General features: G+C 39.9%; 1 protein-coding gene across 1 annotated transcript; it reads left to right on the top strand.

Moving 5' to 3' along the window:
• Nucleotides 1-234: 234 nt before the first annotated feature.
• On the top strand, nt 235-17,170 carry soul4 (heme-binding protein soul4; the record flags this gene model as incomplete). The annotated part of the gene is given in 5 exon segments (XM_062415024.1): nt 235-333; nt 12,943-13,148; nt 13,356-13,441; nt 15,874-16,015; nt 16,987-17,170. Coding segments are annotated over 4 exon segments (572 nt in total), but the record flags the coding sequence as incomplete, so codon positions are not given.
• Between the last annotated feature and the right edge of the window lie 1,851 nt (nt 17,171-19,021).

The following is a 19,021-nucleotide window of genomic DNA, read 5'->3' as shown; positions in this document are numbered from 1 at the left end:
TTATTATATTATATTATATTATATTATTATATTATTATATTATATTATATTATATTATATTATATTATATTATATTATAATATTAGATAAAGGGTTTAAATGGTTATCTTTGATATTAAATGTAATTATTGATCAATAATCATTTTGACTTTTTATGCTTTTATTTTGTATTTTTCCGCCTGTTCAGCGTGCTGGGCTTTTATTTTGAAGTGTGGGAGTGCAGCTCACCGGAAGCGGAGAAGAAGAAGAGTTGTTGTTGTTGTCTCGCGCTCAGGTTGAAGCTTCACGTGAAGACCCGAAGAGTCCCGGATCCGGAGCAACCAAAACCTTCCGGTAAGAGACCCAGTCCAGCCAGAACCAGACCCGGAACGGTCTGTGCTTCCGTGCTAACATGCTAACATGCTAACATGCTAACCTCGATCCGGGACCTGGTTTACAGCAAGACCTGGTCTACAGCAAGACTATAACAGGACTATAACAGGGACTATAACAGGACTATAACAGGACTATAACAGGACTATAACAGGACTATAACAGGACTATAACAGGTCTATAACAGGTCTATAACAGGACTATAACAGGACTATAACAGGACTATAACAGGACTATAACAGGACTATAACAGGTCTATAACAGGACTATAACAGGTCTATAACAGGTCTATAACAGGTCTATAACAGGACTATAACAGGTCTATAACAGGTCTATAACAGGACTATAACAGGTCTATAACAGGTCTATAACATGACTATAACAGGTCTATAACAGGACTATAACAGGTCTATAACAGGACTATAACAGGACTATAACAGGTCTATAACAGGACTATAACAGGACTATAACAGGTCTATAACAGGACTATAACAGTACTATAACAGGACTATAACAGGACTATAACAGGTCTATAACAGGACTATAACAGGTCTATAACAGGACTATAACAGGACTATAACAGGACTATAACAGGACTATAACAGGTCTATAACAGGACTATAACAGGTCTATAACAGGTCTATAACAGGACTATAACAGGACTATAACAGGACTATAACAGGTCTATAACAGGACTATAACAGGTCTATAACAGGGACTATAACAGGTCTATAACAGGACTATAACAGGACTATAACAGGTCTATAACAGGTCTATAACAGGACTATAACAGGTCTATAACAGGTCTATAACAGGTCTATAACAGGTCTATAACAGGTCTATAACAGGACTATAACAGGTCTATAACAGGTCTATAACAGGTCTATAACAGGACTATAACAGGTCTATAACAGGACTATAACAGTACTATAACAGGACTATAACAGTACTATAACAGGTTTATAACAGGTCTATAACAGGGTCTATAACAGGACTATAACAGGACTATAACAGGACTATAACAGGACTATAACAGGACTATAACAGGTCTATAACAGGTCTATAACAGGACTATAACAGGACTATAACAGGTCTATAACAGGACTATAACAGGACTATAACAGGTCTATAACAGGTCTATAACAGGTCTATAACAGGTATATAACAGGACTATAACAGGACTATAACAGGTCTATAACAGGACTATAACAGGACTATAACAGGTCTATAACAGGTCTATAACAGGACTATAACAGGTCTATAACAGGTCTATAACAGGACTATAACAGGTCTATAACAGGTCTATAACAGGTCTATAACAGGACTATAACAGGTCTATAACAGGTCTATAACAGGTCTATAACAGGTCTATAACAGGTCTATAACAGGTCTATAACAGGACTATAACAGGTCTATAACAGGTCTATAACAGGACTATAACAGGTCTATAACAGGTCTATAACAGGTCTATAACAGGACTATAACAGGTCTATAACAGGTCTATAACAGGTCTATAACAGGTCTATAACAGGACTATAACAGGACTATAACAGGACTATAACAGGACTATAACAGGTCTATAACAGGACTATAACAGGACTATAACAGGTCTATAACAGGACTATAACAGGTCTATAACAGGACTATAACAGGACTATAACAGGTCTATAACAGGTCTATAACAGGACTATAACAGGTCTATAACAGGACTATAACAGGTCTATAACAGGTCTATAACAGGTCTATAACAGGACTATAACAGGTCTATAACAGGACTATAACAGGACTATAACAGGACTATAACAGGTCTATAACAGGACTATAACAGGACTATAACAGGTCCATAACATGTCTATAACAGGACTATAACAGGACTATAACAGGACTATAACAGGACTATAACAGGTCTATAACAGGTCTATAACAGGACTATAACAGGTCTATAACAGGTCTATAACAGGTCTATAACAGGTCTATAACAGGACTATAACAGGTCTATAACAGGTCTATAACAGGACTATAACAGGGACTATAACAGGACTATAACAGGACTATAACAGGTCTATAACAGGACTATAACAGGTCTATAACAGGACTATAACAGGACTATAACAGGACTATAACAGGACTATAACAGGTCTATAACAGGACTATAACAGGGACTATAACAGGTCTATAACAGTACTATAACAGGGACTATAACAGGACTATAACAGGACTATAACAGGTCTATAACAGGACTATAACAGGTCTATAACAGGACTATAACAGGACTATAACAGGACTATAACAGGACTATAACAGGTCTATAACAGGTCTATAACAGGACTATAACAGGTCTATAACAGATCTATAACAGGACTATAACAGGACTATAACAGGTCTATAACAGGACTATAACAGGACTATAACAGGTCTATAACAGGACTATAACAGGACTATAACAGGACTATAACAGGACTATAACAGGTCTATAACAGGACTATAACAGGTCTATAACAGGACTATAACAGGACTATAACAGGACTATAACAGGACTATAACAGGACTATAACAGGTCTATAACAGGACTATAACAGGACTATAACAGGTCTATAACAGGACTATAACAGGACTATAACAGGACTATAACAGGTCTATAACAGGACTATAACAGGACTATAACAGGACTATAACAGGGACTATAACAGGACTATAACAGGTCTATAACAGGACTATAACAGGACTATAACAGGTCTATAACAGGACTATAACAGGTCTATAACAGGACTATAACAGGTCTATAACAGGACTATAACAGGACTATAACAGGTCTATAACAGGACTATAACAGGACTATAACAGGTCTATAACAGGACTATAACAGGACTATAACAGGACTATAACAGGACTATAACAGGTCTATAACAGGACTATAACAGGACTATAACAGGTCTATAACAGGACTATAACAGGACTATAACAGGTCTATAACAGGACTATAACAGGACTATAACAGGTCTATAACAGGTCTATAACAGGACTATAACAGGTCTATAACAGGACTATAACAGGTCTATAACAGGACTATAACAGGTCTATAACAGGTCTATAACAGGGTCTATAACAGGACTATAACAGGTCTATAACAGGTCTATAACAGGTCTATAACAGGTCTATAACAGGACTATAACAGGACTATAACAGGTCTATAACAGGACTATAACAGGTCTATAACAGGACTATAACAGGACTATAACAGGACTATAACAGGACTATAACAGGTCTATAACAGGTCTATAACAGGACTATAACAGGTCTATAACAGGTCTATAACAGGACTATAACAGGACTATAACAGGTCTATAACAGGACTATAACAGGACTATAACAGGACTATAACAGGACTATAACAGGTCTATAACAGGACTATAACAGGACTATAACAGGTCTATAACAGGACTATAACAGGACTATAACAGGACTATAACAGGTCTATAACAGGTCTATAACAGGACTATAACAGGACTATAACAGGTCTATAACAGGTCTATAACAGGACTATAACAGGACTATAACAGGTCTATAACAGGTCTATAACAGGACTATAACAGGACTATAACAGGTCTATAACAGGTCTATAACAGGACTATAACAGGTCTATAACAGGTCTATAACAGGTCTATAACAGGACTATAACAGGTCTATAACAGGTCTATAACAGGTCTATAACAGGACTATAACAGGACTATAACAGGACTATAACAGGACTATAACAGGTCTATAACAGGGTCTATAACAGGTCTATAACAGGACTATAACAGGTCTATAACAGGTCTATAACAGGACTATAACAGGACTATAACAGGACTATAACAGGACTATAACAGGACTATAACAGGTCTATAACAGGGTCTATAACAGGTCTATAACAGGACTATAACAGGTCTATAACAGGACTATAACAGGACTATAACAGGACTATAACAGGTCTATAACAGGACTATAACAGGACTATAACAGGACTATAACAGGACTATAACAGGGACTATAACAGGACTATAACAGGTCTATAACAGGACTATAACAGGACTATAACAGGACTATAACAGGTCTATAACAGGACTATAACAGGACTATAACAGGTCTATAACAGGACTATAACAGGACTATAACAGGACTATAACAGGACTATAACAGGACTATAACAGGTCTATAACAGGACTATAACAGGACTATAACAGGTCTATAACAGGACTATAACAGGACTATAACAGGTCTATAACAGGACTATAACAGGACTATAACAGGTCTATAACAGGTCTATAACAGGACTATAACATGACTATAACAGGTCTATAACAGGTCTATAACAGGTCTATAACAGGACTATAACAGGACTATAACAGGTCTATAACAGGACTATAACAGGTCTATAACAGGACTATAACAGGACTATAACAGGACTATAACAGGACTATAACAGGTCTATAACAGGTCTATAACAGGACTATAACAGGTCTATAACAGGTCTATAACAGGACTATAACAGGACTATAACAGGTCTATAACAGGACTATAACAGGACTATAACAGGTCTATAACAGGACTATAACAGGACTATAACAGGTCTATAACAGGACTATAACAGGACTATAACAGGACTATAACAGGTCTATAACAGGTCTATAACAGGACTATAACAGGACTATAACAGGTCTATAACAGGTCTATAACAGGACTATAACAGGACTATAACAGGTCTATAACAGGACTATAACAGGACTATAACAGGTCTATAACAGGACTGTAACAGGTCTATAACAGGTCTATAACAGGTCTATAACAGGTCTATAACAGGACTATAACAGGACTATAACAGGACTATAACAGGACTATAACAGGTCTATAACAGGTCTATAACAGGACTATAACAGGACTATAACAGGTCTATAACAGGACTGTAACAGGACTATAACAGGTCTATAACAGGACTATAACAGGACTATAACAGGACTATAACAGGTCTATAACAGGTCTATAACAGGACTATAACAGGACTATAACAGGACTATAACAGGTCTATAACAGGACTATAACAGGACTATAACAGGACTATAACAGGTCTATAACAGGTCTATAACAGGTCTATAACAGGACTATAACAGGACTATAACAGGTCTATAACAGGACTGTAACAGGACTATAACAGGTCTATAACAGGACTATAACAGGACTATAACAGGTCTATAACAGGACTATAACAGGACTATAACAGGACTATAACAGGACTATAACAGGACTATAACAGGACTATAACAGGACTATAACAGGTCTATAACAGGTCTATAACAGGACTATAACAGGTCTATAACAGGTCTATAACAGGTCTATAACAGGTCTATAACAGGTCTATAACAGGACTATAACAGGTCTATAACAGGTCTATAACAGGGTCTATAACAGGTCTATAACAGGTCTATAACAGGTCTATAACAGGACTATAACAGGACTATAACAGGTCTATAACAGGTCTATAACAGGACTATAACAGGTCTATAACAGGTCTATAACAGGGTCTATAACAGGTCTATAACAGGACTATAACAGGTCTATAACATGACTATAACAGGACTATAACAGGTCTATAACAGGTCTATAACAGGACTATAACAGGACTATAACAGGACTATAACAGGTCTATAACAGGTCTATAACAGGACTATAACAGGACTATAACAGGTCTATAACAGGACTATAACAGGTCTATAACAGGTCTATAACAGGTCTATAACAGGACTATAACAGGACTATAACAGGTCTATAACAGGACTATAACAGGTCTATAACATGACTATAACAGGACTATAACAGGTCTATAACAGGACTATAACAGGTCTATAACAGGACTATAACAGGTCTATAACAGGACTATAACAGGACTATAACAGGTCTATAACAGGTCTATAACAGGTCTATAACAGGACTATAACAGGTCTATAACAGGTCTATAACAGGTCTATAACAGGACTATAACAGGACTATAACAGGTCTATAACAGGTCTATAACAGGTCTATAACAGGACTATAACAGGACTATAACAGGACTATAACAGGACTATAACAGGTCTATAACAGGACTATAACAGGTCTATAACATGACTATAACAGGACTATAACAGGTCTATAACAGGACTATAACAGGTCTATAACAGGACTATAACAGGTCTATAACAGGACTATAACAGGACTATAACAGGTCTATAACAGGTCTATAACAGGGTCTATAACAGGACTATAACAGGACTATAACAGGACTATAACAGGTCTATAACAGGACTATAACAGGACTATAACAGGTCTATAACAGGTCTATAACAGGTCTATAACAGGACTATAACAGGACTATAACAGGTCTATAACAGGACTATAACAGGACTATAACAGGACTATAACAGGACTATAACAGGTCTATAACAGGACTATAACAGGACTATAACAGGACTATAACAGGTCTATAACAGGACTATAACAGGTCTATAACAGGTCTATAACAGTACTATAACAGGACTATAACAGGTCTATAACAGGACTATAACAGGTCTATAACAGGACTATAACAGGTCTATAACAGGACTATAACAGGTCTATAACAGGACTATAACAGGACTATAACAGGACTATAACAGGACTATAACAGGACTATAACAGGTCTATAACAGGTCTATAACAGGACTATAACAGGACTATAACAGGACTATAACAGGACTATAACAGGTCTATAACAGGACTATAACAGGGACTATAACAGGTCTATAACAGGACTATAACAGGACTATAACAGGACTATAACAGGTCTATAACAGGACTATAACAGGGACTATAACAGGTCTATAACAGGACTATAACAGGGACTATAACAGGTCTATAACAGGACTATAACAGGTCTATAACAGGACTATAACAGGACTATAACAGGACTATAACAGGACTATAACAGGACTATAACAGGTCTATAACAGGTCTATAACAGGTCTATAACAGGACTATAACAGGACTATAACAGGGACTATAACAGGACTATAACAGGTCTATAACAGGACTATAACAGGACTATAACAGGGACTATAACAGGTCTATAACAGGACTATAACAGGACTATAACAGGGACTATAACAGGTCTATAACAGGGTCTATAACAGGTCTATAACAGGACTATAACAGGACTATAACAGGGACTATAACAGGTCTATAACAGGGTCTATAACAGGTCTATAACAGGACTATAACAGGACTATAACAGGGACTATAACAGGACTATAACAGGTCTATAACAGGGACTATAACAGGACTATAACAGGTCTATAACAGGACTATAACAGGACTATAACAGGGACTATAACAGGACTATAACAGGTCTATAACAGGACTATAACAGGTCTATAACAGGACTATAACAGGACTATAACAGGTCTATAACAGGTCTATAACAGGACTATAACAGGTCTATAACAGGTCTATAACAGGACTATAACAGGACTATAACAGGTCTATAACAGGACTATAACAGGTCTATAACAGGGTCTATAACAGGTCTATAACAGGACTATAACAGGTCTATAACAGGACTATAACAGGTCTATAACAGGTCTATAACAGGACTATAACAGGACTATAACAGGACTATAACAGGACTATAACAGGTCTATAACATGACTATAACAGGACTATAACAGGTCTATAACAGGACTATAACAGGTCTATAACAGGTCTATAACAGGACTATAACAGGACTATAACAGGACTATAACAGGTCTATAACAGGACTATAACAGGACTATAACAGGACTATAACAGGTCTATAACAGGACTATAACAGGTCTATAACAGGACTATAACAGGTCTATAACAGGACTATAACAGGGACTATAACAGGGACTATAACAGGACTATAACAGGACTATAACAGGGACTATAACAGGGACTATAACAGGACTATAACAGGACTATAACAGGACTATAACAGGACTATAACAGGGACTATAACAGGTCTATAACAGGACTATAACAGGACTATAACAGGACTATAACAGGGACTATAACAGGGACTATAACAGGTCTATAACAGGACTATAACAGGTCTATAACAGGACTATAACAGGTCTATAACAGGACTATAACAGGACTATAACAGGTCTATAACAGGACTATAACAGGACTATAACAGGACTATAACAGGACTATAACAGGTCTATAACAGGTCTATAACAGGACTATAACAGGTCTATAACAGGACTATAACAGTACTATAACAGGACTATAACAGGACTATAACAGGACTATAACAGGTCTATAACAGGACTATAACAGGACTATAACAGGGACTATAACAGGACTATAACAGGACTATAACAGGACTATAACAGGGACTATAACAGGTCTATAACAGGACTATAACAGGACTATAACAGGGACTATAACAGGGACTATAACAGGACTATAACAGGACTATAATAGGACTATAACAGGACTATAACAGGGACTATAACAGGTCTATAACAGGACTATAACAGGTCTATAACAGGACTATAACAGGACTATAACAGGACTATAACAGGACTATAACAGGGACTATAACAGGTCTATAACAGGACTATAACAGGTCTATAACAGGGTCTATAACAGGTCTATAACAGGACTATAACAGGACTATAACAGGACTATAACAGGTCTATAACAGGTCTATAACAGGGACTATAACAGGTCTATAACAGGACTATAACAGGTCTATAACAGGTCTATAACAGGACTATAACAGGACTATAACAGGACTATAACAGGACTATAACAGGTCTATAACAGGACTATAACAGGGACTATAACAGGTCTATAACAGGTCTATAACAGGTCTATAACAGGACTATAACAGGACTATAACAGGTCTATAACAGGACTATAACAGGACTATAACAGGACTATAACAGGTCTATAACAGGTCTATAATAGGACTATAACAGGTCTATAACAGGGTCTATAATAGGACTATAACAGGACTATAACAGGACTATAACAGGTCTATAACAGGTCTATAATAGGACTATAACAGGTCTATAACAGGGTCTATAACAGGACTATAACAGGACTATAACAGGTCTATAACAGGACTATAACAGGACTATAACAGGACTATAACAGGACTATAACAGGACTATAACAGGTCTATAACAGGTCTATAACAGGACTATAACAGGACTATAACAGGTCTATAACAGGGTCTATAACAGGACTATAACAGGACTATAACAGGACTATAACAGGACTATAACAGGTCTATAACAGGACTATAACAGGTCTATAACAGGTCTATAACAGGACTATAACAGGGACTATAACAGGACTATAACAGGACTATAACAGGTCTATAACAGGACTATAACAGGTCTATAACAGGACTATAACAGGACTATAACAGGACTATAACAGGGACTATAACAGGTCTATAACAGGACTATAACAGGACTATAACAGGACTATAACAGGGACTATAACAGGGACTATAACAGGTCTATAACAGGACTATAACAGGTCTATAACAGGACTATAACAGGTCTATAACAGGACTATAACAGGACTATAACAGGTCTATAACAGGACTATAACAGGACTATAACAGGACTATAACAGGACTATAACAGGTCTATAACAGGTCTATAACAGGACTATAACAGGTCTATAACAGGACTATAACAGTACTATAACAGGACTATAACAGGACTATAACAGGACTATAACAGGTCTATAACAGGACTATAACAGGACTATAACAGGGACTATAACAGGACTATAACAGGACTATAACAGGGACTATAACAGGTCTATAACAGGACTATAACAGGACTATAACAGGGACTATAACAGGGACTATAACAGGACTATAACAGGACTATAATAGGACTATAACAGGACTATAACAGGGACTATAACAGGACTATAACAGGTCTATAACAGGACTATAACAGGACTATAACAGGACTATAACAGGACTATAACAGGGACTATAACAGGTCTATAACAGGACTATAACAGGTCTATAACAGGGTCTATAACAGGTCTATAACAGGACTATAACAGGACTATAACAGGACTATAACAGGTCTATAACAGGACTATAACAGGTCTATAACAGGACTATAACAGGTCTATAACAGGTCTATAACAGGTCTATAACAGGACTATAACAGGTCTATAACAGGACTATAACAGGACTATAACAGGACTATAACAGGACTATAACAGGACTATAACAGGTCTATAACAGGTCTATAACAGGACTATAACAGGTCTATAACAGGACTATAACAGGACTATAACAGGTCTATAACAGGTCTATAACAGGACTATAACAGGTCTATAACAGGTCTATAACAGGACTATAACAGGACTATAACAGGACTATAACAGGACTATAACAGGTCTATAACAGGACTATAACAGGGACTATAACAGGTCTATAACAGGTCTATAACAGGTCTATAACAGGACTATAACAGGACTATAACAGGTCTATAACAGGACTATAACAGGACTATAACAGGACTATAACAGGTCTATAACAGGTCTATAATAGGACTATAACAGGTCTATAACAGGGTCTATAATAGGACTATAACAGGACTATAACAGGACTATAACAGGTCTATAACAGGTCTATAATAGGACTATAACAGGTCTATAACAGGGTCTATAACAGGACTATAACAGGACTATAACAGGTCTATAACAGGACTATAACAGGACTATAACAGGACTATAACAGGACTATAACAGGACTATAACAGGTCTATAACAGGTCTATAACAGGACTATAACAGGACTATAACAGGTCTATAACAGGGTCTATAACAGGACTATAACAGGACTATAACAGGACTATAACAGGACTATAACAGGACTATAACAGGTCTATAACAGGACTATAACAGGTCTATAACAGGTCTATAACAGGACTATAACAGGGACTATAACAGGACTATAACAGGACTATAACAGGTCTATAACAGGACTATAACAGGTCTATAACAGGTCTATAACAGGACTATAACAGGTCTATAACAGGACTATAACAGGACTATAACAGGACTATAACAGGACTATAACAGGACTATAACAGGACTATAACAGGGACTATAACAGGTCTATAACAGGGACTATAACAGGACTATAACAGGACTATAACAGGACTATAACAGGACTATAACAGGACTATAACAGGACTATAACAGGACTATAACAGGACTATAACAGGTCTATAACAGGACTATAACAGGACTATAACAGGTCTATAACAGGTCTATAACAGGACTATAACAGGACTATAACAGGACTATAACAGGACTATAACAGGGACTATAACAGGTCTATAACAGGACTATAACAGGTCTATAAAAGGTCTATAACAGGACTATAACAGGTCTATAACAGGACTATAACAGGTCTATAACAGGTCTATAACAGGACTATAACAGGTCTATAACAGGACTATAACAGGGACTATAACAGGTCTATAACAGGTCTATAACAGGACTATAACAGGTCTATAACAGGACTATAACATGACTATAACAGGTCTATAACAGGTCTATAACAGGACTATAACAGGACTATAACAGGACTATAACAGGACTATACGAGGTCTATAACAGGACTATAACAGGACTATAACAGGACTATAACAGGACTATAACAGGTCTATAACAGGTCTATAACAGGACTATAACAGGACTATAACAGGGTCTATAACAGGACTATAACAGGTCTATAACAGGACTATAACAGGTCTATAACAGGTCTATAACAGGACTATAACAGGTCTATAACAGGTCTATAACAGGTCTATAACAGGTCTATAACAGGACTATAACAGGTCTATAACAGGTCTATAACAGGACTATAACAGGACTATAACAGGACTATAACAGGGTCTATAACAGGACTATAACAGGTCTATAACAGGACTATAACAGGTCTATAACAGGTCTATAACAGGACTATAACAGGTCTATAACAGGTCTATAACAGGTCTATAACAGGACTATAACAGGACTATAACAGGACTATAACAGGACTATAACAGGACTATAACAGGTCTATAACAGGACTATAACAGGACTATAACAGGACTATAACAGGTCTATAACAGGACTATAACAGGTCTATAACAGGTCTATAACAGGACTATAACAGGACTATAACAGGTCTATAACAGGTCTATAACAGGACTATAACAGGACTATAACAGGTCTATAACAGGACTATAACAGGTCTATAACAGGTCTATAACAGGTCTATAACAGGACTATAACAGGTCTATAACAGGTCTATAACAGGTCTATAACAGGTCTATAACAGGACTATAACAGGTCTATAACAGGACTATAACAGGTCTATAACAGGTCTATAACAGGACTATAACAGGGACTATAACAGGACTATAACAGTATATATTATATATTAATTATAATAATTAGAATATAATATTATAAATTATATTATAGTTAATAACTCTATAATATTATTTATTATTGATTCCAGTTGACAGGAACAATCAGGAACTCTTCCAGGTCAAAGGTCAAAGGTCATGGCTCTCATCTCTCTGGAAGACCTCGACGGATTGGACGATGAGCAGCTGGATGATGACATCACCGATCACGCCGAGCCAATGGATGAAGAGAACTCCGACAGGCTGTTGGCCCATTGGCAGGAAGTGGGGAGGGGCCACCAGGTGTCCGTTCCTCCAGGTGAGGGGGGGGCAGTGTGTGAGTGACGGCAGTGTGTGAGGGGGGGGGCAGTGTGTGGGGGGGGCAGTGTGTGTTGGGCAGTGTGTGTGGGGCAATGTGTGGGGGAGGGGTCAGTGTGTGGGGGGGCAGTGTGTGGGGGAGGGGGGCAGTGTGTGGGGGGGGGGGGCAGTGTGTGGGGGGGGTCTAACTGCTTCCTGTCTGTTATAGAGATGACGGGACCGATACAGGAAATGACCCGTAACAGCCAGCAGAGGGAGACGCTGACCTACGTCTCTGTTTCCCGCCATGAGAAGGTAGGTGTGTATGATGTGTGTGTATTGTGTGTATTGTATAGCTGGGGGAGGAGGTGTATGAGGAGCGAGTGTGTGTATAATGTGTGTGTATAATGTGTGTATTGTATAGCTGGGGGAGGAGGTGTATGAGGAGCGAGTGTGTATATAATGTGTGTATATAATGTGTGTATTGTGTGTATTGTATAGCTGGGGGAGGAGGTGTATGAGGAGCGAGTGTGTGTATAATGTGTGTATATAATGTGTGTATTGTGTGTATTGTATAGCTGGGGGAGGAGGTGTATGAGGAGCGAGTGTGTGTATAATGTGTGTATATAATGTGTGTATTGTGTGTATTGTATAGCTGGGGGAGGAGGTGTATGAGGAGCGAGTGTGTGTATAATGTGTGTATATAATGTGTGTATTGTGTGTATTGTATAGCTGGGGGAGGAGGTGTATGAGGAGCGAGTGTGTATATAATGTGTGTATTGTGTGTATTGTATAGCTGGGGGAGGAGGTGTATGAGGAGCGAGTGTGTGTATAATGTGTGTATATAATGTGTGTATTGTGTGTATTGTATAGCTGGGGGAGGAGGTGTATGAGGAGCGAGTGTGTGTATAATGTGTGTATATAATGTGTGTATTGTGTGTATTGTATAGCTGGGGGAGGAGGTGTATGAGGAGCGAGTGTGTATATAATGTGTGTATTGTGTGTATTGTATAGCTGGGGGAGGAGGTGTATGAGGAGCGAGTGTGTATATAATGTGTGTATATAATGTGTGTGTATAATGTGTGTATTGTATAGCTGGGGGAGGAGGTGTATGAGGAGCGAGTGTGTATATAATGTGTGTGTATAATGTGTGTATTGTATAGCTGGGGGAGGAGGTGTATGAGGAGCGAGTGTGTATATAATGTGTGTGTATAATGTGTGTATTGTGTGTATTGTATAGCTGGGGGAGGAGGTGTATGAGGAGCGAGTGTGTGTATAATGTGTGTATATAATGTGTGTATTGTGTGTATTGTATAGCTGGGGGAGGAGGTGTATGAGGAGCGAGTGTGTATATAATGTGTGTATTGTGTGTATTGTATAGCTGGGGGAGGAGGTGTATGAGGAGCGAGTGTGTGTATAATGTGTGTATATAATGTGTGTATTGTGTGTATTGTATAGCTGGGGGAGGAGGTGTATGAGGAGCGAGTGTGTGTATAATGTGTGTATATAATGTGTGTATTGTGTGTATTGTATAGCTGGGGGAGGAGGTGTATGAGGAGCGAGTGTGTATATAATGTGTGTATTGTGTGTATTGTATAGCTGGGGGAGGAGGTGTATGAGGAGCGAGTGTGTATATAATGTGTGTATATAATGTGTGTGTATAATGTGTGTATTGTATAGCTGGGGGAGGAGGTGTATGAGGAGCGAGTGTGTATATAATGTGTGTGTATAATGTGTGTATTGTATAGCTGGGGGAGGAGGTGTATGAGGAGCGAGTGTGTATATAATGTGTGTGTATAATGTGTGTATTGTGTGTATTGTATAGCTGGGGGAGGAGGTGTATGAGGAGCGAGTGTGTGTATAATGTGTGTATATAATGTGTGTATTGTGTGTATTGTATAGCTGGGGGAGGAGGTGTATGAGGAGCGAGTGTGTATATAATGTGTGTATTGTGTGTATTGTATAGCTGGGGGAGGAGGTGTATGAGGAGCGAGTGTGTGTATAATGTGTGTATTGTGTGTATTGTATAGCTGGGGGAGGAGGTGTATGAGGAGCGAGTGTGTATATAATGTGTGTATTGTGTGTATTGTGTATTGTATAGCTGGGGGAGGAGGTGTATGAGGAGCGAGTGTGTATATAATGTGTGTATTGTGTGTATTGTGTGTATTGTATAGCTGGGGGAGGAGGTGTATGAGGAGCGAGTGTGTATATAATGTGTGTATTGTGTGTATTGTGTATTGTATAGCTGGGGAGGAGGAGGTGTATGAGGAGTGAGTGTGTATATAATGTGTGTTTTGTGTGTATTGTGTGTATTGTGTATTGTATAGCTGGGGGAGGAGGTGTATGAGGAGCGAGTGTGTATATAATGTGTGTATTGTGTGTATTGTGTATTGTATAGCTGGGGGAGGAGGTGTATGAGGAGCGAGTGTGTATATAATGTGTGTTTTGTGTGTATTGTGTATTGTATAGCTGGGGGAGGAGGTGTATGAGGAGCGAGTGTGTATATAATGTGTGTATTGTGTGTATTGTGTGTATTGTATAGCTGGGGGAGGAGGTGTATGAGGAGCGAGTGTGTGTATAATGTGTGTATATAATGTGTGTATTGTGTGTATTGTATAGCTGGGGGAGGAGGTGTATGAGGAGCGAGTGTGTATATAATGTGTGTATTGTGTGTATTGTATAGCTGGGGGAGGAGGTGTATGAGGAGCGAGTGTGTATATAATGTGTGTATTGTGTGTATTGTATAGCTGGGGGAGGAGGTGTATGAGGAGCGAGTGTATCCAGCAGGAAACTGGGTCTCTGTAACGAGTTCTGAGGATCTGTACGAGCAGAGCATCTCTACGGCCTTCATGAGGCTCATGAAGTTCATCTGTAAGGACAACTCTGCAGGTGAGCCCCCCCCACCTGAGCCCCCCCACCCCCACCTGAGCCCCCCACCCCACCTGAGCCCCCCACCACACCTGAGCCCCCCACACACCTGAGCCCCCCACCCCACCTGAGCCCCCACACACACCTGAGCCCCCCACCACACCTGAGCCCCCCACACACCTGAGCCCTCCCACACCTGAGCCCCCACACCTGAGCCCCCCCACACCCACCTGAGCCCCCCCCCCTGACCCCCACACACACCTGAGCCCCCCACCACACCTGAGCCCCCCACACACCTGAGCCCTCCCACACCTGAGCCCCCCACACACACCTGAGCCCCCCACACACCTGAGCCCCCCCACACCCACCTGAGCCCCTCACCACACCTGAGCCCCCCACACACCTGAGCCCCCCCACACACCTGAGCCCCCCCACACCCACCTGAGCCCCCCACACACACCTGAGCCCCCCACACACCTGAGCCCCCCCACAGCTGAGCCCCCCACACACCTGAGCCCCCCCACACCCACCTGAGCCCCCCACACACACCTGAGCCCCCCCACAGCTGAGCCCCCCCGCCCACCTGAGCCCCACACACACCTGAGCCCCCACACCTGAGCCCCCCCACACCCACCTGAGCCCCCCTGAGCCCCCCACACACACCTGAGCCCCCCACACACCTGAGCCCTCCCACACCTGAGCCCCCCACACACACCTGAGCCCCCCACATACCTGAGCCCCCCCACAGCTGAGCCCCCCCCCACCTGAGCCCCCCACACAGCTGAGCCCCCCCACACCCACCTGAGCCCCCCACACACCTGAGCCCCCCCACAGCTGAGCCCCCCCACACCCACCTGAGCCCCCCACACACCTGAGCCCCCCCACAGCTGAGCCCCCCCACAGCTGAGCCCCCCACACACACCTGAGCCCCCCACACACCTGAGCCCCCCCACAGCTGTATGATGGTGATGATGTAATGATGATGTCATCAGGGCGGTACCTGGGCATGACGGTTCCCGTGGTGAGCAGCGTGCAGATGATGGAGGACAGGAAGTCATTTGGAAAGGAAGTGATGACGGCGTTCTTCCTGCCCGCTGAGTTTCAGCAAGCCCCGCCCACTCCTAACGACCCCGCCATCACCGTTCTCCATCGAGAGCCAATCAGAGTCATCGCCAGGTGAGACCTCCGAACATACACCTGCCGGGTTTTACAGGAAGGAAGCTCTGATGCATTGAGTCACCATGGCAACAGCTGAGTGACGTCACTGTAGCTGCAGCGCCCCCTGCAGGCCGGAGGAGAGAAGCATTAAACTCACTGCAGATAAAATAAAAAAATAAAAAATAAAAACATGATAAAAAAAAAAATGATTTATCTTCATGCTGCTGCACTAACACTAACCTATATACTGGTTATATATATATATATATATATATATATATATATATATATATATATATATATATATATATATATATATATATATATATATATATATATATATATATATAACCAGTATATAGTTATATATATATATATATATATATATATATATATATAACTATACTACCTATATACTGGTTATATATATATATATATATATATATATATATATATATATATATATATATATATATATATATATAACTATATACTGGTTATATATATATATAACTATACTACCTATATACTGGTTATATATATATATATATATATATATATATAATATATCATATGTGAGTCCCTCTGCAGTCGTACCAGCTGGTTCTGGGAGGCCCGGGAGTGGGTCAGGAACACAAGCCCATCTCAGCTCTGCAGCAGGTCCTTCATCTCCTGCTTCTTAGTACTTAATGGAACATCCAAGAACTCAGCAATCAGGATAAGGTCCACCTTCCTACACCGACCCACCTCGGCCTCGGTCGGACTAGTAGCAAAATCCTCCAATTTAAACTCCATTTTGCCCCCAAAAGAAAAACTGCCAACCAGAAAGCAGAGAGAGAAAAAACAACCTAAATACTAAAGTTACCCGACGCACCGACAGACAAAGAAAGAACGGACGAGCCCCCAGATCATGTTACGACCCGGGCCTAGGGAACCTGGGCCCAACATGATCAAGAGTCCCCGCTCCTCCCATCCCCAAGAATGTGCAGCCAAACCATGGTTGAGGTCCAGAAAACAGCCGTTTATTTCATTAACTCGGACAGGAGAAACAAACAATAAACAAAACTGCTCAACCTGGGGGGTAGTCCAGGTAGGAGGTTCAACTCTGAGTCTAACCCAGAACTCTGAGTCTAACCCAGAACTCTGAGTCTAACCCAGAACTCTGAGTCTAACCCAGAACTCTGAGTCTAACCCAGAACTCTGAGTCTAACCCAGAACTCTGAGTCTAACCCAGAACTCTGAGTCTAACCCAGAACTCTGAGTCTAACCCAGAACTCTGAGTCTAACCCAGAACTCTGAGTCTAACCCAGAACTCTGAGTATCCGGTTCCAGAACAGCTGATCTGAATTAGTTAAATCAACTCTGAGTATGTTAACCTTGAGTTTAGCGCGACCACTATACAAAGCCATCATCAATGGAGCCCCGATACCTTGAGTCACCATGGCAACTACTGAGAAAACAAGCTGGAGTTACGTCACCTCACTGTAACTGGAGCTCCCCCTGCAGGCCTGTTAGAATATGATCATATATTTCACTAAAAGTAACACCGCTGCAGTTTTAATGCACCACTCCACTGACTTAACTTACCTCACTTAACACTGTAGCATACAGGTGAAAAAGTTTTAATGTATTTGGAAGCAGCTAAAAATAAAATAAAAACATAATTCAGAAAAGTAAGGCACATGTTGCTATGATTGTACCTCGCTTTGATTTTATTCATAGTTGACGTATTAAACAAAGTAAATATTAATTCAGTGGCTACTTCAACATGTAGTAATTTAAACCTCAAACAGAAAGCTGTTTAACACATATGTCCTCTCATCTAATATCCTGCTTACTAGATTAACATTTTACACTATTTTAACACTT

This window comes from Scomber scombrus, unplaced genomic scaffold (genome assembly GCF_963691925.1).
Source record: "Scomber scombrus unplaced genomic scaffold, fScoSco1.1 SCAFFOLD_107, whole genome shotgun sequence".
Lineage (NCBI taxonomy): Eukaryota > Metazoa > Chordata > Actinopteri > Scombriformes > Scombridae > Scomber > Scomber scombrus.
The sequence above is the reverse complement of the archived record's forward strand: the minus strand, read 5'-3'. Positions and strand labels throughout refer to the sequence as shown.